This window comes from Pararge aegeria, chromosome 12 (assembly GCF_905163445.1).
Source record: "Pararge aegeria chromosome 12, ilParAegt1.1, whole genome shotgun sequence".
NCBI classification, from domain to species: Eukaryota; Metazoa; Arthropoda; class Insecta; order Lepidoptera; family Nymphalidae; genus Pararge; species Pararge aegeria.
Window position 1 is genome coordinate 5,710,621 of NC_053191.1, and position 25,525 is coordinate 5,736,145.

The 25,525-nt window shown below is 35.0% G+C and overlaps 1 protein-coding gene across 1 annotated transcript; it reads left to right on the top strand.

The window, feature by feature from the left end:
* Positions 1-1,212: 1,212 nt before the first annotated feature.
* LOC120628055 (apyrase-like) lies at positions 1,213-18,657 on the top strand. The gene is made up of 11 exons (XM_039896250.1): positions 1,213-1,443; positions 6,887-7,109; positions 10,672-10,869; positions 11,361-11,491; positions 12,357-12,507; positions 13,235-13,361; positions 14,685-14,842; positions 16,204-16,285; positions 16,640-16,798; positions 17,444-17,589; positions 18,509-18,657. Exons 1-11 carry the CDS (start codon positions 1,328-1,330, stop codon positions 18,632-18,634), a joined length of 1,617 nt encoding a protein of 538 aa, XP_039752184.1. The 5' UTR covers positions 1,213-1,327; the 3' UTR covers positions 18,635-18,657.
* The last annotated feature ends 6,868 nt before the right edge of the window (positions 18,658-25,525 follow it).

Sequence of the window (25,525 nt, forward strand, 5' to 3'; positions counted from 1 at the left end):
AGCTGTCATTGTTTAATGAAAGATTTCTATAAACTATACCTAAAGCATTGCGTGTTTATTTTTGAATGTATACTTGTATTCATGATAACTTGCAAGTAAACTGCCTGTAGAGAAACATTGGGTCGTCGTTTATAAACTAATAGAAAATAAAGAGTGTGATAGTGCAGTAGAACTATTTCACTTCGCGAAAAATAGACAAGCATTTACGAAGCTGACTGCCAACGTTAGCTAGACAGAGAGATCGCAAGGAGACCTTGACCAACTGGTGTGATGACCGTGAGATGAGTGCCCCTAGGTGTGATCACAATCTTGCCATCTAGATAGACTATAATTATAGTTGCTGGGGACCTTTAAGAACATTATGGAGAACTCTCAGGCATGCAGGTTTTTCTTCACCGTTTAAGCAAGTTATATGAAAAATTGCTTAAAACGCACATACTTTAGAAACGCACTTTAGAAAGAAAGAAAGAAAGAAAGAAGAAAGAAAATTTTTTTACTCTGCGCCACACATTACATAATAAACGACACCAAGTAGGTACCTATGTTATGTGTGGCACTACCAGAAAAAAGGTGCCAGCTCAGCACTATGCTGCATGCGCCAGTGGGAGCATACAGCGCTGATTTTCATTTGGCACCTCGTACCAGGTGACACCACGGAAATGCGTAGCCATCCACTGACCACATTTTAATATTTTAATTTAATAATAAACTAAGCAAAACTTATATAAGTAACAAACACAATCACAAAAAACAAAAATTAAAAAAATACAGCAATAAAACGAATAGGTACTACTAAACTAACTAAATAAACCCACAACTATAATAATAATTAATTAAGTTTAGATGTTTTTTTTATAAATTTTTAATAGTGTTTTCTATTTTATTTTTAAGCATTGTTAAGAATAAAGAAAAAAAAATGAAAACGAATAAATGATAGATATAAATTAAAAGTAACATATTTATATAAACTTGAAAATAAAAAGGTGGGAGGTGCGTGCTGGGATTTGAACTCGGCGCACTGAAAGTCCGACCCACTGGGCTACCACCGTTTACTACCTACTTAATCACTTAAAATCTGCGCTCCTGAATCCTAGCCTCCTATAGCTATACTTCTATAGACCTTGACATACTGGTGTGATGGCCGTGAGACCAGGTGTGATGCGACCATAACCTTACCATCTAGACAGACTATTATAGTGAGTTCACGCGCTGTATTTAGTAGTACTTAATCACTCAGTTCGACCTCACGTCTTGTGGTTACGTATTATATTACGATACCAGATCATGTGATAATTATAATCAAATAAAAAAAAAGTTAATTTAAAAAATGTATAAATTGTTTGTGATATTTTTGTCTATAGTTAGTGTTTATGTGGACGGCGCATCGTTAAAGAATGATTTATTTAGATTGGATATAGTGCATTACAATGATTTCCACGCGAGGTAAGGAAGTGTTTGATTATAAACAGCTGTTTTGAAGAACCTACATGGACAGTGGGTTTCGTTTCTAATTTTATTTAACGCGAGGTAAGGGAGTGTTCGTTTATGAACAGCTGTTTTGAAGAACCTACATGGACAGTGGGTTTCGTTTCTAATTTTATTTAACGCGAGGTAAGGGAGTGTTCGTTTATGAACAGCTGTTTTGAAGAACCTACATGGACAGTGGGTTTCGTTTCTAATTTTATTTAACGCGAGGCAAGGAAGTGTTCGATTATGAACAGCTGTGTTGAAGTACCTACATGGACAGTGGGTTTCGTTCCTATTTTTATTTTACGCGAGGTAAGGAAATGTTTGATTATAAACAGCTGTTTAAAAGTCCTATCCAAACGCTACATTAACAAAATGTAACTACAAATAATAAATGTTACTAACTAAGTAAACTAGTCTAAAATTAAAAGTAAGGAAAATAATTCTAAATTTAAACTTAGGTAAGAATAACTTACATCGCAATTTGCACAATGGATGATTATTAATGTCAATGACAGTGCTTCAGGCTTCAGGGTTTTCAGGTTGTGGTTCAGGGTCTTAAAAATCTTGAGAGAGGAGAATTAGCACCGAGGACAATTCTACGGAATGGGGGACAAAGTGGGATACTTCAGTAGGTAACGGACAGGAACTAAAAGTTTTTAAACTAAAAGATTTTAAAAGGAATTAAAAAGTTGGTCAAAAAATAGTTGAGGACTGTTAATTGTAGCATTTAAGATTTTATAATATATTCTAAAGTCATATGGGCGAATCATGAGGCTTCCTAGTGCGATTGTAATTAAAGCTAAGTATATAAAGCATGCAGACAGACGTCGTCCAGCTCTATAAAACATTAAAAAATTATACTCACCGTCCTTTGAAATAATTCTATGCCAAAAATCATTTTGATGGGTTACTTAATTAAGGCGTAAAGTAGGATACAAACAAACATAATTTCGCATTTATAGTATTAGTATGGATAATGCCATATTGTCGTCTGGTTTCGAAATAGTTTCGAACATAAAAATCAACCATAATGTTGAATGCAAATTCATTTTTATCGTTTTATATTGTCTGGTTTTCTTTTAAAATTTTAACTCCTGGTCTTCTTTAAAGGACTGCAAACTCATAATACATTTAGTGTTTGTGAACTACTCTTCGGTCGCTATGCTGTATTATTCAGTCTATGCTGCATTGTCCAGTCATCATCATCATGTCAACCAATCGACGTCCACTGCTGGACATAGGTCTTTTGTAGGGAGTCCCACAATACACGGTCCTCGGCCTAAACTTAAACGAAGCAATGTCCAGTACCTAAACTTAAGCGAAGGCGGTAAAACAAAATAATTAGGTAGGTACGATTAGTAGGAAAACCAACCAAATATCAAAAACTGTTGTTTATTTTAATTAACCGATATTGAATGTAGGTTTAATTTTTTATAAATTTAATTAAAATTTTCTATAGAAAATTCGAAGTCGAAGTTTTTTTTTAATATATTTTTCAGTAGATTTTATTACCTTGCATTTTTTGAGAATTGCAAATATTCTAAGATTGAGCAATAAGGCAAATAATTCTAACCTAAGCCTGACATACAGAAGTCCTTGCCTGAAACTGCTCATCCAGCAATTGTGATCTTTATTTCAAGAAGCTCTTACAGGCTCTTCTGAAAAATCAAGTTTGTCCCTTTATCGCGACGTAACAAAATTTTTTTTTAGGCTGAATATTGTGAAATGAAAACTTTAAATCCAATTATAATAATGTATAATGTAATGTGTTTGCAGCTATACATAAGCGTTACAACCTGAATGACATGTATTAGTTATCTACTTCCGGTCCTCCGCGATTTTGTACGCGTATCTAAAACTTCCAATGCTACATTTTTCCCACAAAACTCTCATCTTCCATTGCATCGCCGCATCTCCCACCCACGGTATTATTTCTCTCAGCTTTCAATTGTCGCAAGTAGCGTGATGTTAAAATGCAAACGAAGTATTTTCAAATCTGTCCGGTAATTCCAGATATTAACGTTACAATCCACCAAACCAAATTGGAGTAGCTTGACATGGAAAGCCAGTGCCCAGGCGTAGATCATTTATAGACTGAGAATAATTAATGAATAAATAGATAGATCTTCTTCTTTCTACTACCTGTATGCAGACGATATCCAGATTTATGCTCAGTCAAAGCTATAAGATATACCTATAACGATAGCAAAAGTGAATAAGGACTTAGATGCTGGAGTACAATGGAGTAAACCTTACGGGCTTAATGTAAACCCGTCTCAAACACAAGTAATTATAATAGGCAGTTCAAAGCTGGTATTACGCATTGATTGGCCAAGTATCCCTAAGTTTTTTAGACGGGATTCCATTAAAATATAGTGACACAGTAAGAAATCTTGGTGTTGTTTTTGTCAATTTTCTTTCCTAGGTCCATCAATAAATTAGTAGAAACATTGGGTTGAATACAGTAAGATGTTAAACATTGGGTTGAATACAGTAAGTGTACAGCTGTCGGCCCTCTTCGGCGACTTAGTACTCGTAACTTCCTGCCCATACCTACTAAAATTTCACTTGCGAAATCTCTCCTCTTGCCAATACTTGATTATAGTGATACTTGCTATCTTGACGCATGTGTGGAGCCATTAAGTAAGCATTCAAAATCTTTGTATATATACGGTTTTTTCGGTCGGTTATTTGGACTTCGCAAGTATGATCATGTTTCAGAATTACGCGGCAAACTTGAGTGGCGTCCAATTAGCCTTCGTAGGAATACTCATATTCTTTCTTTCTTGTAACATGTTCTATTCAATCGATCCTAATCCTTATCTCAAAGATCGGTTTGAGTTCCTCAGTGATTCACACTGTCGTTGTCTCCGTCTAGAAGATAAATTTATTTTAAAACTACCTCCTCGCACTGCATCATTCTATTCCCATTATTTTTCAATTGAAGCTGTTTGATTATGGAATGCTCTCCCTGTCCATATCAAACGTGTTTAGTCTTTACCCATTTTCATACAGCTACTTAAAAAACAATCAATTCTAGACGAACTCACAGCGCCTTTCTTCTGCAGTTCAAGTGCGAATTCTTAGTTTCTTCGGTCACGTGTCCAGGCGTAATGACGTGTCCATTGAGCGACTTGTGGTTCAAGGTAAAGTAGAAGGTACCCGAGCACGCGGAAGATCACCGATGAGATGGACGGACCAAGTGAAGGCCAACATCGAGGCTCCTCTACATGAATGCGCAAGAAAGGCAACCGTTAGAGAAGAGTGGCGAAGTATTGTCAAGCGAGCCACAAAACCCAGATAACGACCACGACCAGTCTGTCAAGACTGAAACGACTAAGAAGAAGAAGACTTAAAAAAACTCCACCATTTATTTTATTTGACTTTTTCCCACTTGTTTTTAAACAGTCTCTTTTTTAATTTTGCTTGTTTTAACGGTGAGGGAAAACATCGTAAGTAAATTTGTCTGCCAATACGCACTTGACCAGCGTGGTAGACAACGGCCTTAGCCCTTCCCACTCTGAGAGGACACCCGTACCCTATAGTGGATATTAAAAAGGGATGGAGAAACTAGTATGTACTCATTAATCGAAGGGTCTTTAAATGGTATATTTGTATAACGAAAGTTTCAGTTTTCACTATAGTAACCTTATCCACCATAACCAAAACATTAACATAATCGGTGAGAAGCACCACATGTAGGTATATGCTTTAATTAAAAGGTTCAATTCAAGCATAATTTAGAAAGCTGAGGGCCTGATTTATATTCCGCCCACATCAAAATGTCGTCAAGTTTTAGGTCCAAATATTGAAATTTTGTTTGATTGCAACAACATCGAAAATATTTAAATAATATACGTTAGGTACAAGATTGTCTTACCTTTAGGGACTGCTAATAATGATTAAATTTTATGTAGCATAGACTGACTTTGTAATTTGATGTTTTGAGGACAAAAGTACTCTTGCTCCTTCTACCTAATCCACGCCAAAATTGGTTGCTCAGTTAGGGGATTTAATGAAGGGAAACAGAAAAACATACTTTCGGATTTATAATATTAGTTAGGTTAAGATCCGAAATAATTAACGATTCGCGTAGCTGAAGTGGCCCTTAGTAATGGTAGTTGTGATGGTAGATGGTAGTGTCCCAAGGTGTTGGGATGACGACCCCATACCGGTAAAGGCAGCATTGGTCGATCCTCAACGATTGGACAAACAACATCAAACGAGATGCTTGCCTGTTACAAACAGCCCGAGATCAACAATTTTGGAATCCCTAAGAAAGACGTATGCTTAGCATTGGATAGATGGTGATGATACATAAATAAAATAATAAATATACTACGACAATATACACATCGCCAACAGCCCCAAAGTTAGCGTAGCTTGTGTTATGGGTACTAAGATGACTGATGAATATTTTATGAATAATATAAATAAACACTTCTAATATAAATAAACACTTCTAATCTTTCCTGTGATGATGAATCACCACAGGAAAGATTTATGACACGGACGCTACTTTGTAATCACGTAATCAACAGATCTTACAAAATGTCCAAAAAATACACTTCCGATGAAGTATCCTCTTTGATAAAATATAAATGAGATAAATCATATCTATTGTTATGTTGATAACTTCTTTTTCTATTTCCTATGTCTTCTGATCCATGAAATTAGTGCAGACTGCAGACATTGTTATTATAAACTTCCTGGTTCATTTTTTCCCTACTAATAAGTTGTTATTATAGTCCAAGCACTCAAAGATTATATTACACTATGTACTAATAGTTTATATGCAAAAGGGTGTGTTTGTTTATTTGTTTGTAACAAATAAACAAACACAAGTGTTGGATCATGGTGAAATGTAGCACGTATTATATTGCTTGCATCCTGGAGATGGACACAGAATTTTTATCCGGGCAGAGTGCTGAGGTCCGCTGATAGAGGACAGACGTATTGAAGGAGGGACAGATGAACAGCACGGCATTGCAACAATCGCAAACCGTTTTGCTGAAAACATATGACATTTCATGACAGCAGGAGAGCCAGTTGTTTTAAAAACATAAAAAAAATGTTCTTCCTAAAAGCATGAGCGTTGACTTTGATAAAGGATAGGAAACTAGATAAATGTCTATTATGATTTAGATAATGTATTTTTCTGCTTTTCGATCCATGAAATTAGAATAGACATTTTATTTAGCCACTTTGAACTTCCCTTTTAATTTTACAACAACGAGTTTTTTTCGGGTCTACTATTGTTGAGAAACAAAAGCATAATTTAAAAAAAAATACTTAGGTATTTATTTCTAAACTAACAAGGCAACGTCATGATGATAACCATGCTAAAGAAATAATTGTTAAACGTCATCTCGTTCTTAAGCTTCTAATTTTAAACAGTTAACGTATTTTTTTCCAGATTTGAAGAAACTACAATATCATATCCAGTATGCACATCAAACGATACGTCGTGTTTAGGAGGCTACGCTCGTTTATACTACGAGATTAAAACTTTGCTCAAAGAAAAGCCTGGCGCTTTACTCTTGAATGCTGGAGATACGTTCCAGGGGACCTACTGGTACACTTTGCTGAAATGGAATATAACGCAGAAGTTTATCAATATGCTACCCAATGATGCTCATGTTAGTATTCAAATAAATTATAATTATATACTGGTTTTAAAATCGCCATAAAACGCTATTTTGGCCAGTGACGAAAAACGATTGTTTAACTAAAAATACTTTTTAAGTATTTTTAGTTAAACAATCCTGTTTTTTTTACACTGTCGGTTTAATAGAAGACCGTTTAATAAAATATCTGTGTTAGGTGCGGTTTATACAGAAGTGGCTAGAAGACAAGATGGAAAGTCGCCATGGTGCATCTACCCCCCTCTAACACGTGGCATATCTAACCTAACCTAATAATATTATAAAGGTGAAAGTTTGTCTGTTTTTTTGTTATCTTTCCCGGTTTAACCACGCACCGCTTTGGATGTGACATTATACTCGTACATCGCGTCCTAGGGCATAGCTTTCTTTTCATCCCGGAAAAATTATAGCGGTGTTTTCAAAAATAGCCTTCGTTACCTATGTATCCAGAACGGTACAAGAGATAACCCATCCTATTAAAATTTAATAGAGTTACACCTCACTGGCGCAGCGGTGAGAGTGCGCAGCTGTGGTTTTAAGTTGGAGGTCCCGGGTTCGATTCCCAGCAGGGGCAATTTGGGTTTTTTTAATTTTATCTTCTCTGGTCTGTTGGGAGGCTTTACCCGTAGTTAGTAACCCCCCTAATGATAAAGACGTGCCGCTAAGCGATGTCCCGTAGAAACCAAATAAGAATTTGGGTTTGATATAACTGCCATGTTCCCTAAAAGGTTAGATATTAGTTACAATCTCTGCAGTATCACTTCCCACCAGGTGAGATTGCAGTCAAGGGCTTACTTGTAGAGGGATAAAAAAACCCAGGAGACGGTCACTTTTTATCCTGGGAAAATATAAAATGGGTCCTGCAGCATTTAAAAACAAAACAAAAAGAACGCGTCTTAAGTCGCGGGCAACAGTTGGTATATTCATTGCTCGATCTGAATGAAGTACTTGGTAGGTATCATTTAACAATATTTATATTGAACGTGCCGATCACAATCGGACAACCTTGGCGTGTTATATTTAAAATTCAAGTCTTGAACAGATTTAGTAAACCAAATAAAATTATAATATTAGTCTGTATTTAGCTATATTATATTACAAACGATGATCACTGAGAGCGAGTGTACGTTCATAGTTCATCAAACTTAATATTTTGAAGACCTGTGAACCTGAGGGAATCTCCCACTGTTTTGAAGTCGGTTAAAATAGTCAAAACATAATATATCTTAGGAATAGTAATGTCTTTCCGTTGAAATAGTTCAATTTAAAATTGTAACTATTAATCACAAAACAGTTAGCCGCTTGACTATATGAACCGCGTCTTAATTAAACTGTCATTTTTCGTAAGAAGCCTTGACCATTTCATTCGATCGATTTCTCTAAATCGATGAATAGAACTACTATCTATAATTAGCTATTGGATATGTTTTTGTGTTTATTTTTTTTCTTTACACCGCTACTTCTGATGCTACTGAATCTGCTATGAAGTATGATGTTAAGATTAAAGGCACATCCAAGTTTTTGTTAAGAGAGAGCAAATATTGCACGGAAACGTAGTCGGAATTCTCGACACATTAACTTTTATGTTTATGTATTTAATCTGTAAAGAAACACTTGAATAAGATTATCTTCTAGAACTTGCTATATTGAGGACTATGCTTGCTTGCATTGCTGGAGAGCCTATATAACTAGGCCTATCTATGTTTTCGCTTCTCGTAAAGGAAACGAAGCAGTGATAGCGCAGTGGGTAAGACGTCGGCCTTGAAAACTAAGAACCGATTTCGATCCCCGGTACGCAGCTCTAAGTATTCGGAGTTACATGTGACTAGCTGTTGCCCGTAACTACGTCCGCGTTTGGTATTACGATACAAATATAACCCACTTTTGTTTCTATCGGTGATCTATTAAAATTTTAGATCTACAAAAGCTGCTATGGTGAATTAACTATGATAGTTAGACATTCTCTTGCGGACTTTTTTGTAGGTACTTTAATTAAGTATGTGATAAATATTTTTTATATATCATAAATAGTTATCCTAAGGTTGCCTGGAAGAGATCGCTACAAAGCGATAAGGCCGCCTTTTGTATACTTACTTCTTCTGTCTGTGTTTTTTTTATTCTTCTTCTGTACTTTTGTTTGTATAAAGAGTAAAAATAAATAAATAAAAAATAAATAGTTTTCTCGGCGTATGCCAATAATTAAATTTTGCTAGTTTGGATTACATTATTGCAATTTTCCACTTATTAAAATTACAGCCCATGTTACTTTGTGATAGTTAAGCGTAACTTTTGCCGAAGAAATGGTTACAATCGGTCCATTTCTTTCGGAGCCTTTTGGATACAAATAAACAAACAAAATCAATCTTTCCTATTTATAATATTAAGTATAGATATAAATTTAGGCAATTAAATGCTACTGGATTTAACCGAGACGGAAAAAATCATGATATTACCTGCATGCCTTAATTGTGTATAGCGTCTCAAAGGCGTAAGAACTTCTGAAGTTTACCATTCCGCACTAACTGGCATGCGTAGTTAGCTGCGGCCTATACTCATCCTATTTTGAGATGAGACCTATGCCCTGTAATGGACCGGTAATGTTTTCTTCAATAATCATCACTATCAAGAATGATGATGATGAAAGAAAACAAAACATGTTGGTATTTGCGTCATTTGGTTGCGCAAGAGCAGTGATTAGTAGATTATGAATACTCTCTAGACTTGAAAATATTAAATTATTAGCATTGTGATTTATGTAACTAATTTCACAATATTTTCTTGATTTTATTATATCATATACTGTCAAACCTTGTGTTTTAGAACGTTTACAAAACATCCATAATATAGATTATCTACATATAATGTGTAAATGAAAACCGAAATAATACTTCATAGGCTTCATTTGTACTGTCCGTGTGACTTATCTGTGAAATCGAAAACCTAATAACTTGTGGGTAAACAACTGCCGTAGTTTTTAGTGAAAGAAATCAGATACAACCCTATTATTTTAATTATTACTTTTAAAATCATGAAACTCCGGTCACTTTATTAAGTACGCGTCGCGTAGCATAGTCATAAGTAAACGCTTAAAAATGTTATAAATTCGTTTGTATGTTAAATTAAATATACTTGTTTACATTTTATTTTTATCCTTATAAATTATATTTATCATCCATCAACATTATTTCGTAATTCGATGACACGTTGTTTATATAATGTTATAAATGCGAACGGTCTGTTTGTTACTTATGTTCGACTCAACTACTGCACCGGACTTGAAGTTCTGCAGATATCTTGCATTCTGGAGATAGCACATATAGACATAGGATACTTTCTATCCGGAAAGTACCAGGGTAGCGTTCCTTGAGGACTTTTAAGTAGCCTTTGTAACCTATGCACGGATTCACAGCTAAACCGATGTTAACGAAATTTTTCATAAATATCGTTTCATCCTGGTGACAGTCAAAAAAAAAGCCGAAACAATAGAAACGAAGCGGGCAACAGATTGCAAAGTATAATTTATGTGTTACTAATTTATTTCTAATTTGTATTCCAGACCATAGGCAATCATGAATTTGATGATGGTGTAGCGGGAGTAGCACCCTACCTTGCGGCACTCCAAGCACCTGTTGTAGTAGCGAATATTGACACCAGACTAGAACCCTCCCTAAATGGGTTATACAAACCACATATTGTACTGAAAAGAAGAGGTAGAAATATAGGAATAATTGGACTTATAACAACAGAAACAAAGGTAAAAATTAAAATTGCATTAACAAATTTTATACGAATAAAGTTTTCATTGCGAAAACGTTGTACACCGAGATTTTAAATAAGTCCTTTATCCCATAAGGGTCTTAACTTGTTACGTACGTCTTACGTATGTTACGTAAGTAGTTTGTATGCATAAAGTAAAGGTAACGTTAGCATACAAAATATATAGCTTTTATTTTTGTGTGACACAAAAATAAAACTCTTGACTGCGATATTAAATCTTACATTGAGTAACTTTTCTTAGATTTTCTAACCGAGTGGCCACAACCATATTTTGCGATTCATGTGCAACTAATGCTGCCACATCATAGATCTAGAGGTTGCCACATGGAAAGCCACTGGCACGTTATATGTTACATTAATTTTATTAAGTCACAAGAAATAACAGTTCATAGCAATGGACAACCAAAGAAGCCTGCGCAGCAGATAATATTATCCCTTTCTTATACTTTAGCTCTTTTATGTTAACAGTCATCTTCAAATCCGGAAAAAGTAAAGTTTTTGGATCCAATAGCAACAGTACAAAGAGAAGCCCAAATTTTGACGGATGAAGGAGTAGACATTATAATAGTGCTCTCGCATTGTGGGCTTGAAGTTGATAAGTAAGTAAAGAACCTCAACGAAATCTCTATAAAAGTTGTTTTAAAAGAAACTTATACTTTCATTTAAATCTATATTTTTATTAATTAATGAAACTGTAGTTTTTTAACACTTACCAACAAAACTTTCATACGGTCTTATTTATAATAAGGGGTAAACCTTTACCTTAGGCTGAAATTCCTGGGATACAATGTGGCCTATTAATATCACTGCCGAAATAATCAGACACGCGGAAATACAGACAGGCAGAAAAGCAGTTAGAACTTTTTGTCTGCCTTTATTTGTTTTTGTTTTCGTAATATACGATCGTTCACATCATAGGAGTCAACTATTTTGAAATAGCAGCCAAATCACTTTTATTTATTGGGATATATTATAAATATATATTATAATAAAAATAATATTTTAAAGATAAAACATCTAAATATTACAAAGGAGTCAAACTATAAAGGAAAGTACACTTTAAACTGCACATTAAACTTTCTTCTAACTTTACAGCAACGATTACCATCTAGATGAGAATTGTTCGAGCATATTTTAAATTTATAGCATTTTATTCGATGCGGTTGACTTGTCGGTGATTTAAATGCAAAGAAAGTAGCTGGCTCTCATATTTTGCAATAAACCTGTCAACTGTCTGACTAGGGTGCATAAGAATCCTTTATGCCGATATATACTTCAATAACCTCATGATTTATGAAATGAATCTTGAAATTTTCTCATAATATCCATTTAACGTTAGGGAATAAAATATCATGGTGTTGAATATGTTGTGAAACTGTGTTGTAACTTATGCCCTTAAATGTTTTAATAGAAGTTCGTGCATACGATTACAAAAGCGTTAATTGTGTATAAAATGTAATTCAGGAAAATAGCCAGCTCTGTCGGTGAAAATATCGATCTGATTATTGGTGGGCACTCTCACAGCCTTCTCTGGAATGGAAATTCACCAAGCAAGGAGTTCGTAGCAGGGCCATATCCTGTGCTAGTTAAAACTGAAGCAAATCCGCAACATGAAGTGAGTCAATAATTTTATATTCAATAAGTCTGGTTCCATGAAACATGTTCGGGTATTATACTGTGAAACTTCCTGATTGATTATTTCTAACGGATAAACAATTATATTTTTCATTACCAAACCAAGTGACATTTTGTTTCTAGCAGAAAGCTTAAGTTTCTATTTTACTGATTTCATAAAGGGAGGTTAGAGGTTAGGTTAAGATGTTTTACTTGGGTGCCGATATCTCCTATTGACGTGATTATTTTTTTAACCAGTCTTGAGTAGGTTCTTTATCTTTATCTTATAACGAAAACTCAGGGTCACTCAGCGGGCGATGGAAAAAACTATGCTTGGAGAATAGAGTACGTGATCAGGAATGAGAAAGAATGAGGAGATCTGTAGAAGAACCAGAGTTACCGACATAGCTCAAAGAGTCGCGAGGCTAAAGTGGTAATGGGCGGAGCACATAGGTCGGAGAACCAATAAACGTTGGGTCCCAAGGTGCAGGAATGTCGACCTCGCACCGGTAAACGCAGCGTTTGTAGACCCCCGACGAGGTGGACGGACGACATCAAGCCGTGGTATTTGGAACTTCCTAAAAAAAACCTATAACATGTCAACCAATGGACGTCCAGCAGTGGACGTCCATTGATCGTGAATTGGTTATTTTTGAACCAACCACGTATAAATATAAAATAACAAGTTTTACTAATTAAGTATTCCTATTTATATTTTGTTTCGTTAGGTGCTGATAGTAACTGCAGCTTGTTTTACGAAGTATCTCGGCAATCTTACCGTATACTTCGACCAAAAGGGAAACTTGAAAGACTTTAGCGGCGAACCCGTCTTTCTTAACAGATCCATTCCGGAAGGTATGTCTCTTCATAATTTATCTTCTTAGTTAAGTAAAGATATTTTATTTAATTATACTAGGTTTTAGCACTCTGGTTTTTGGTACGCATTTTAAATTGTTTTAGTTAGTTTGTTTCATTTAATTCAATCGTACTTTTATTATAAATGTGATAGTGTGAATGTTTGTATGCTAGTTGCACACGCCAAAATTACAATAGATAAATAACTTATTAGCAGAAAATCGATGTTTATGCGAAAAGACCTCATACAGGGTATACATACATCCATATAGCTCTACAAGTAATGCGTAGTAGTATAGAAGAGTGTATATCAGTACATTTAAAAGATGGTAAGGTTACGAAAGTTAGCACATTCTTTCTCTCAGTAGTAATAGGTGTTAAGTCGCGGATGAAACCTTCTACCAGACAAAAAATACTTGTAGTAAATATACTAGATAGTATATATCCTACGAGTATTATACTATATATATAATAGATAGTTTTATTCTATCAAAAATGTGGCGTCCCATTTAAATGCCATAGCGTACTGCGTTAAGGAGGTAGTCCCAAATATTTTTGTGTTATTTCTCTAACCTGTACTGACGACGATTGTATTCTTACTTCCTAATACTCTAAATGCGAAAGGGTTTTTTTATCCTTGCTTGACGCCCTAACTAAGCAACCAATCAACATGATTTTACTAATTTTATTATTACTCTTTATTTGTACACCACATGAAGTAAAATATATTTCCAAGAAAAAAGAAACATAAAAATAGCAGCAGAATACAAAAGGCCGCCTTAACCTTAGTAGCGATCTCTGCCAGGCAACCTTAGAATTAGAAAAAAAACAGGCATGGAGTTAAAAGGATGGAAAGTAACATAGGCAACTATATTCAATTTAAAAAAATGGTCCCCGAGGACCCCACAATGTGAAAAACCCACAGAATTAAGAACATACAAAAACCGTGTACACGACTAATATTAAGGCATCAAAAACCACTCTACTTTAGAGAAGAAACGTTTAGTTATTTCAGACCATTTAGCAGTTGAAAGTAATTATTTTACATCTAATATTCTAAACGTTCATCATAAAAATGGAAAATGAGAAAAAGTTTCTGAGCTGGCAACATTCCGCGGGTGTAAAGTGAGACGTGCGCGGGGCGTTTTAACTGTTTTTGGGCACAATGCACTGCAAACAATAAAGGCTGAATGAGGATTATGTATTTTCTGAATTCTGTGGAAAAATCGCAGTAAAGGTGGACTACAGCTTGTTTTTAAATGTTTTTTTCCTGAGATCCTTTAATGTTTCCACCAAATAAAAATGTTCCAACACATTTTACAGATCCAGAAATAAAGGAACTATTAAGACCCTACACTGAGAAATTGCATTCTTTTGTCAATGAAAAAGTGGGATTCGTTGGAGAGGCCCTTATCACTAGGCAGTGTGGATCAGGGGAATGTGCTATTGGTGACATCGTTGCTGATGCCTTGTTAGATGCTGTGAGTTCCTTACTAATTAATTAAATATCTCTTACTTTAACGGTTAAGGAAAACAAATTGAGGAAACCTGCCAATTTAAATTAAAATACTAGAATTTAAATTTCATTTATTTCAAATAGGGTTAATATAAGCACTTTTGAAACGTCAAGTATGCCTGTGACCCTACTATCGGTTTACTAGGCGGATTTTACCGAGAAGAAGCAGACAAGAAATTCAACAGTTGCCCTGCAGTTATTCTGAGAGGAGACCTGTGCCTTGTAGTTACTTATCATTGGAAATAAATATTTTTCTAAGCAGAGCCATAAACGATCATAACCATCAATCCATGACCTACTCACTACAGACACGAGTCAGACAGAATGAGAAGGGTTGAGGACGTTGTCCACCATCATGGTAAAGTACCCACATTGGTAGACTTCACACACCTTTAAAAACACTATTGAAAACTGTGTGATATTTTCATTTTTTTAAATTAAAACGCACATTTCTCCGAAAAACTCCGAAAAGGAGAATGCCGGACGTAGTATGGGATTTGGTTTCACGAAGTACTCATAAGGTGCCTTCATGGAATTTATCTCATTTTATTTATGGGTTTAATAATCACAGTACATAACCAAACACATTAAAACTATAGTTCGCCGGATTTCAGAGTTACAAGCAAATGAAGTTGGTGAACTAAGGTTATTTTTGACACATGCGATTATTGTACCTACCTACTGATTGATGGTACTGTTCAAAATATGTATTTTTCGTTTTCTATTGTTTTTACGTACACAAGTGACGTACCTCTTTTGATTTTTTTGTGAGATTTAAACAAGATGGCGGAAATAAAAGAACCACTAAGTTATTTTATTAAAAGATTTTTTATCCAGCGAAGTTAAGGCTTAGGGTTTTAGAGGTTTTTCTTTAAAAATAAAAACTTAATTTTTGATACCAATTTGAATGAGGCGCCAAACGAAACCGTGTTCCGGCATTCTCCATTAGAAGTGCGAACCGGGAATCGAAATCGGTTCTCCCGAAAGCGAGACCGAAGCCCTAGGCTGTCACCGGCCCAGAAAAAATAAAGTAAGATAAAAAATTAAATAATATTGGATAGAAAAAGGCGTTACTTTTTAGAATTGCATGAAATGAAATACTTAATTTACTCCGCGAAAAGCAGGATAATCTGTACGGTGTAATTTAGAATTTCTTCAATATTTACACTCCACGCCAAACACATCGTCGGTAATGCACACTCTACGCACTTTTTGTTCCGACACCAGAGCATCCTCAGAAATTAAACTTAATTTTCATAGTTATACTATGAAAATAAAGACAATCTTTAGTCAAAAATTAATCTTAGTCTTACATTTTTTCATCAGACAAAGCAGATGAAGGTTTCAAACTTAACAAATGTTGCATTCTTGTTGAGGAACATGATGCGCGGATCAATCCCTGAAGGAGGTAGGTGGAAATATTAGAACTGTTCAACTAATCTTCATTTTGCACAATCTGCTACCCTATAATATTAAACCCCTATTATAATAAAGCAGATGCTTACTTTTTTATTTTCTATATTAAAATTAATAAATTTATCAATTTCAAGTAGGCCTATTTTACAAGCACTTTTTAAACGTCAAGTTTGTCTGTTTGTTGTTACTCTACTGCCTTTGGTTTGAAAAGCAGATTCTACCGGGAAGGGGGGGGGGGGGGGGGGGGGGGGGGGGGCAAGAAACTAAGTATTTTTCAATTAGCTTCCAAGCTACCTTGTCATTAACAAATTCATCAATTGTATAGGAGCCTCGTATTGTGTTTCAGATATAATGCGAGGAGAATTGATTAATGTTATGCCGTTCACCAATTCAATAGCAACATTCGCACTGCAAGGCAAATACTTATTAGATGCTTTCAGGAACTGTATGACCAATTACTGGGTTGCGAAACCATTTGTAGGACCGTGGATGCCTCAAGTAGCCGGTAAGGAGTTATTATAAATTAACTAATTTATTAATTTACTTTAAGTTATCACATTAAAAACTTAAAGAAGTTAAGCATTTTTTTGGGCGAACATCAATCATGGAACTCACGACATCGCCTCGAACGCTCACCATAACTTGTATCAATACTGTACAGCCATTATTGAATGCTGTGCATTGAGTCCTAGCTAGAGTTGCTAGCTCACAAACTTTTCCCATTTTCCCCATTTTATGGTAAACGTTTACCATAAAATGGGGAAAATTTGACTGATAAATGAATGAAGTGACTAACCACCTGTTCGAGAAACACTGCTAATGTGGAGTGGTTTTTGAGTCGTATATATGGTTACTGTATGTTCCTAATTCTGTGTCTGTACATATGTACATAGATTTAGTTTTCTCTTCTATCGACAGTCCCGAAAAACTGCCCAGCATGTTACTTTTTCAAAGGTGCCCATCCGAGTCCGTATCCGAAGGGTGCCAACGGGATTCTATAACTAAGTCTCCACTACATGACTATGTTTTCCGTTAGCAAGCCGTATCTCAAGAACCCGTATCACAGATTGTGTATTTCTATTGTTGCTTTAACGTAATCTAATCAATTTTAAAACTTAAAAATCAGTTGTCGCTCACTATTCTGTTGTAGGACTACGTTTAACATTAAATCTAACTGATAATTTGACTATGGAAGCTTTAATAAAGGAAGGCGAAGAATACGTATTATTGGACCCAGAAAAGGAGTATCAAGTCACAACGCTCAGTTTTCTTAGTAGAGGCAAGAATGGCTTTGGCGTAAGTATAAATTAAACATTTAGTATCCGAAGACCTAACTAACTGATCATGAGAAATGGATCATGTACGACAAGAACGTGCGAAAAAGGTCGTGGTCAAAGGCTGGTTAACTCGCAACAAGGTGATGCTGTGTGTATGGTGGGATTGGAAGAGCATTATTCATTATGAGCTGTTACCACCAGGCAGGACCATCGATTCTGAACTCTACTGCGAACAACTGATGAGAATAAAGCAAGAAGTTGAGAGAAAGCGGCCGGAATTAATCAAAAGAAGTAGTGTGCTTTTTCATCATGACAACGCTAGACCTCACACATCTTTAGCCACTCAGCAAAAATAAAGAGAGTTTGAGTTTTGAGTCTGGGAGGTGTTAATGCATCCGCCGTATAGACCTGGCCTTGCACCTTCAGATTTTCACCTATTTCGGTCTCTTCAGAATTCTTTAAGCACTGTCAGGTTAACATCAGGTTACGAGAGGACTGCCAAAACTACTTGTCGCGGTTTTTTGTTCAGAAGTCCCAAAATTTCCATAGCAATGAGATAATATCATCCTTCCTACAAGATGGTAAAATGTAATCGAACAAAATGGTACCTATAAACTTTTTCCCCGATTTAATAGTTAGTTTTGGTAAATTAAATTACTGTAACAGTTTGTGGCTGGAGCCTTCTTTTAAGGATAGTATGAACTACCCCTGTGACAAAAGCCACCGCTTTTTAAAAACAAAAACTATACATTTAAAAGGAGGATAGGCTACAAACAGGTCTTGATAAATAAATAAATCATATTAAACCCAATCTGACTACGATCGAATAGAACGAGATGAGTAATATAAACCAGGCGAACATAGGTATTACACAGTTCTAATAGGAAGATATTTCTCTGTAAGTCGAAGTTTAAAGAGATTTAATATATTTTTTTCAGATGCTTAAGGAACACGGAAAGAACATGGTCACAGTGGGTAAAGATTCTGACATTTTGGAAAATTATGTACGCAAACATTCACCGATTGTACCTAAGTTGGATAGTAGACTTATTGTCATAAACTAAATATATATATAGGAAAGTACTTATTCTGTCTTTTACTCGCAAGTAAACTTTTTCATATGTTTTCACCCCCGACGCAAAACTCGAGTGTGTGTGTATATGGGTGTGTGAGTGTATGTATTCTGCCTGTGGCATCGTAACACTTTAGCGGCTGAACCGATTTTGATTTTGTCTCTTAGTTCAAAAGGTGAGAGAGAATTAGTCGGGAGAGTTCTTAACTATGTTTGATGAAAATCGAATCAAGATGGCCGCTGCCACAAAATGGCTGATTACATCTTTTTCACGACTCCCTCAATATGGTTATGAAACGGGTTTGACTCGTAAAATAATGTATACTATATTGAAAGGAAATGATTTTGAGTCGGGAGTCTTTTAAAAATATATAATATAATTAATGTTATTCACAAATGATGTTCAATTGAACAGTCTCTGAGAGATGAAATCCCTTTTGTCAAATTTATCTTGCGTAAGGTAGAACTTCAATGTTATTTGAAGTAAAACTTTGCGATTTTACAATAATTAATTTTAATGTATGATAATGAGATTGGACTGTTCAACCGCGTCATCTGTTGGCAATTCCGAATTCAAGAATGTCTAATTTAGAAAACGACTGTACCCTCGGCATAAGATTTGTGCGCTGAAACCCTTAAAGGATCACACTGTTATTTGTCCTTCGGTCCGTCTATCGTTACATTTGGGGCTTTATTAATAGACGTTGCATAAAGTCGGATAAGTTCAGCAGTGTTTTGTCCTCTTTCGTGAAAAAACAGAGTTCCAATTTTAAGCCACGTTTATTAACAAGGCAAGAGGCTTCGGCCGTTGCTAGCTACCGCACTACCGGCAGAGACGTGCCACCAAGAGATTTAGCGTTCCGGTACGATGTCCCGTAGAACCCTATTAGGGTTTACATCATAATCAACACATTACCGGCCCACAAGACAAGGGTCTCCTCCCACAATGATAAAAAGTTAAGGCCACCACGCTGCACTGGGCCAGCGTGGTGAACTACGGCCTTCACTCTTTACTGATAAGTGGACTTCACACATAAGTATATTATTAAATTCGTCTGCGTTTGATTTTGTTTTTTGATGTGACATTCAATTTAGTTGTAGTTCTAAAAAAATTTAAAGTATTCAGTATCGGTAAGCCTTAAATGAGGGGTTTGCTGCTGTCCACTGAGGAGTTCTGTCCTCTATCTCCAACCACATTCAGATCTACACAAAGTTTGGGCAAAATTAAACACATGTAACCTCTATAGCACAAAAATAATTATTCAAATCGGGTATAATTTGTCGGAGTTATGGTGTAAAATCGTCAAAAACTTTCATCCCCTCTCCCAAAGGAACCGAGCTTAATGTCGGGATAAAAAGTATTCTATATTACTTCTAACACTTCCAAGAATATGTGTTTCATGAGCATTGGTTAAGTAGTTTTAAAGTGAAAACGTAACAAACAAACTTACATTGACATTTATAATATTAGTAGGGATTAGACTGTCGGGCGAGGTACTGGTTTTTTGGTTTTTTTGGGCATGTCATTACAAAAGGTATCACATATAACTTTATAAGTATGATTAATTTTTCAATAATATATTTTTCATGCGGTGATAGTCTGATACCCAATACCCAATGACTTCCACTTCTCTTTCGGAGAGCTGAGTTCGAATCCGAGCACGCACCTCTAACTTTTCTGAGTTATGTGCGTTTAAAGCAACATAAATATCACTTGCTTCTATTGAATGCTGAAGGAAACATCGGGAGGAAACCTGCTTTCCTGAGAGTTCTCCTTAACGTTCTCAGAGGTGTGTCCACCAATCCGCACCGGGCCAGCGTGGTGGACGGCCTGAACTCTTTCTCATTGTGGGCGGAGACCTGTGCATCGAAGCGGGCCGGTAATAGGTTGTTGATATTAGGATGATGATAATGATGCGATGTTTTATTAAAATCAGTTTTCTTTCATTTATGCTATATCAAATATTGACTAGCAATAGTATTTTATTTACGTTTATAACTCAATTCGTTATTTCAGTGGACCATCAAAGTTTGTGGTCCCGTATGTCGACACGAGCTTAACTCTAATTTTCAACTAACCCGGATTGGGACTTTGGGGGTGAAACTCCGGATACCTAAACTTTGATATACCCGCATTTATGTTAACTAGACTTTCTATTGCAACTTTTGTCCCTAAGTATTCCATACTACTGTATGACTACACTTTTATTGCACTTTTTGATGATCTCCCTTGTGCAGTGGTGAGCGCTTTGGAATTGTAAGTGCGAGATCCCAGATTCGATTCCTGGGTGGGCGCAATTTAGGAACTTTTAATTTAACAAGTTTCACTGGTCTAGGTCTGATAGCTTCGGCTATGGCTAGTTACCAATCTACGTCGAATACTTTTTGTCAGTATTGTAACTAGATGGCGCTCCTTCGATACCACATAAATCGTAGTTAACTTTCACGCGATCGAATAAGTTGACGACCTGCTCTCTGAGTCCAAGGCCGTGGGTTCGATTCCCACAACATACATGTTTTTCAGTGTGGATGTTTCTCTGTAGTATTTATGTATATTATTCATTAAAATATTCATCAGTTATATTAGTAGGTACTATGGGTACCTACTAATATAACACAAGCTACGCTTGCTTTGAGGCTAGATGGCGATGTATATGTATTGAATAAAAAAAGTAAATGTCGGTAGACAGTTTCATACTTGTCGCCCCGAATACGTGCATTTTGTGTATTTAAAAATACTTAAGGGAGTACTTTAAATATAGCGCCATCTGTTGGAAGCAATAACAGCTCTCTATAATTTCTTCTTTTTTTTTTCTTTTTTTTAAAGTAATAATTGACGTTCCAAGCAGATGGTCGGTCAATTATTACTTTTAAAACTTGTCTGCCCTTATTGTTCATTAAAACTTCTATATATTTTTACCTGTCCATAAAGAAATTCTATTGATAATAAAAAAAAAAAATGATAAAGGTGAGTCCATAAGTGTTAGTTAAAAATTGAGCAATTTGCGACACATAACATAGAAATTAAAATGTGTTTAATTATAGTTTTATAATAAAACAGGTACAAAATAGGTATTGAAAGTCAAAACACCGATATTAAAAATGTTTACTTTTTATATATCACCCTTTAATAACTTAAATAACTTTCCCCAAGGGTTGTCTACTTAACATTATTCCTATAACTTGAAAAACCCTGTGCACGCCACTGGTTGTCTGGAAGAGATTGGTTTAGCAATAAAACAAATATTGACCTTTGTATTCCAATCTTTGCATAAATTGAAGAAGTTGTCATTTCTATTGTTTCTTTTTTAACTTAATTATTACGTCCTTAACTATCTAGGTCGACTTTTCCTGTAACACTGCTTAATCGCTTCCATTTAATTACACTGATCCATAACAATGCCTGGCCGGGATTAGCTAGTTAGTAATAAAGACGTTACAAATCTCACGAACGGAATATATAATGAAGGTGTTCTATTCAAATTAATTTTAATTATTTATATCTAAGTATTAATATATTGTTATATTGTAAGCCACCCGGTAGGAATACTAATATAACATCATCTATTTGCAAATTATAATGTTATTCAAATTTATATATTATTTAGACGATCGCGGTACATCAAAATTCTATGTTACGTAATTGATGTAATACTAGCTGATACCCACGACATCGTTCTCGTGGATAAGTTTTTTATTTCCGCGGGAACTCTTTTAATTTCCGGGAAAAAGGGTAGCCTATTTTCTTAATTATGTCAAAGGTGTAGCCTTTGAAAAAGAACATAGGCTACATATGCATAACAAACATATGCATGCCAAATTTAATCCAAACCCGTTCAGCGATTTTTGCGTGATTGAGTAACAAACTTTCACATTTATAACATTACTAGATATGCCCTGCGGCTTCGCCCGCGTAATTTTGGGAGGCAGAATACTGCTTCATGGTCTACACCTATAAGTCATATATAAGATTTTGATTTTATTACAAACATATTTTTATCTTACGTAATTTTATTTTTGCAATGAAAAGTAATGTTATTTCTAATAACTCCAAGAATATGTATGAGAAGTTTCATGAAGATCGGTTCAGTAGTTTTCGCGTGAAAGCGTAACAAACAAACTTTCATTCACATGTATAATATTATTCGGGATGTAAGTAGGATAGTAAGCTTACATCTGACGTGGTTTTTATACCACTACAAATTAGCCCTGGACTGCAGTCTGACCTGGGGGTAATGTAAATATTCATTCTATAATGGTAGCGGGCTGACCTACTAGAGGTCTAATAAAGTCATATAAATTAATATCTCAATCTGTAATCGGAAGTCTACGTGGCATCGTATCGGAACGCTAAGACTAGACTGAAGAGAATTACGAAACTATGAATTTCTAAATCACCAGGAATATCCCACTAGTCTACCCTCTTACTAACCATAGCGCTTGGGAGGTTTACAATTATTTATAACGATCTAAATTAATATTTATTTATAATCGTGATATGTTTGATGGCGATAAGGCCGCCTTTTTTATACTGCTTCTGTCTGTGTTTTTTTTTATTCTTCTTCTGTATTTTTTGTGTGCATATAATGAGTATAAATAAATAAATAACATGATGAACATAATGGTGCTGCTTTTGTTTACACTAAAATCTAAGTAACAGGTATTAATTTATTGCTATATCCTGAGGTTTTATCACACTGTATTTCAAGGAAGAAGATAACACTATATTTATATAAGCTCACTGTTATAGAGTCCCCACTATTACTACTATCCACACATATACTACTATCATCTTAAACGTACATTTGTCATATAAACAAAACTAAATATTTGATAGTAACATATTAAATCAATGCTCGTTAATGTAAAAAGTGCCTTATCCAATAAATTTATAATGTCTATGGTCAAAACTTTAACGAGGTTTAAATGAAACACCAATAATCGATTGGTGTTTCATTCTTCTCGTTCGTATCTTTTATTTTAGAGGTCCTACTGATCGGGTTCTCACGTGTCGGTTCTAATAACCGACAGTTAAGAATATTACTGTTAACACTTTTTTATGTTATGTTCCATTCCTTATATTGATTGGTAGGTATTATCTACCTATACAAACAAAAATACAAAAATATAACAAAGGAGTATGCCGGACGTAGTATGGGATTTGGTTTCACAAAGTACTTATAAGAAGCCGTCATGGAATTTATATCATTTTGAAGGGTTTAATAATTACAATACATTACCAAAAACATTAAAACTCTAGTTCGCCGGATTTCAGAGTTTCAAGCAAATTAAGTTCGTGAATTTATGTACCTTGATTGATGGTACTGTTCACAATATGTATTTTTCGTTTTGTTTTGTTTTTGCGTACTCTTTTGATTTTTTTGAGTAGATTTAAAAAAGATGACGGATTTAATAGAACCACTAATTTATAGAAAATGTGACTGTAATAATTTGAACATTAGAAGCAAAAATAAACTTGCAGTGCCATATACTAGACTACATAAAATAAATAATTCATTTAAAGGAAATTGTATACAAGTTTACAATAAATTACCAGATTATATCTTGCAGATGTCTCTGAAAAAGTTCAAAGTTTGTATTAAACGTAAGCTTATAGAAAAGTGCTATTATAGTATTAATTACTACATCAACGATAAAAATGTTTGGGTGTAAATAATTGCTCTAACCAGGTTGCTTCTTCATTAGTTTTAAATGACGATGTGATAACGAAAAAAAAAATAACAACCGGCTAAGTTTTTTGTGGGCTTCTTCTTAGACTAGGGCGCGTTTGGAACCCTCGTAGCTTTAGTTTGAAGTTGACGAATTTATTTATTGCCATCAACTCACTCCTATGTCACATTTTACATGTAATTTAGGCATCAAAAGTTCCATCTAAGTGCCTATTTGAATAAAGAAATATTTGACTTTGACTTTATCTCATTAAAATATTTTTTAACCGTCGAAGTTAAGGCTTGGGATTTTAAAGGTTTTTCTTTAAAAATAAAAACTTAATTTTTGATACCTCAATTCGAATGAGCCAAACGAAACCGTGTTCCGGCATTCTCCTTTATACTCGTCAAATTTTTGTCGTACATTTTGGAAATTAAATTGAAAATAGATAGCAAAGAAATGACAAAATTCCATGGCTTAACTTGAGTTTCATAACAACTTTCATCACATTCTTTTCTATTTCGGTGTAGAATTTTCAGAAACAGTGACACATTTATTTCTTAATTGTTAAACAAAAGGGCGAATATCTATTATTAACATAGATAACATTTTGGAAAATAACGGACCTATACAAACTTTCCAGCCCTATTTAACTACCTTGAACCGGAACTAAAATAAATCCTTTAGCAGTACACTTCCGGGGAGCTCAGGGAATTTATTATATTTTCACAAAATTTCATATTTCTATGTTCAGCCGAGACATTTTATTTATACAGACAGACATACATCTTATGTTTTTAATTGAGGGAAAAAAACAGAACAAATGAATACAAGAGTGTATGTGCCCATTTGTTTTTTCCGAGCAAGAGCACAAGGTGACCAGGCTATAATTTATTTCGGACAGTTGATGGAAATGCGCTACGAAATACACCGACAGTTGTAAATATCCGACGGAACTAAAAAAATGGTATACCCCTGATTCGGTCCGCCGCGTTTTAACCAAATTCTTTTTCCGGTAACGTGTTTCTGGACATAAACTTTAGTTTTTTACAAACTATTGCGTAAGATTCTATGTAGTAAATGTGTATCGCATCGTACCTACTGTAAGTAAGTTTATTAGTTTAATCTAGTCTTTTAAGTAAACACTAGCTGACAACTTCGTTGCACCAAATCCGTTATTACCGGAAAACACAAATAAAATGACATTTTCTAA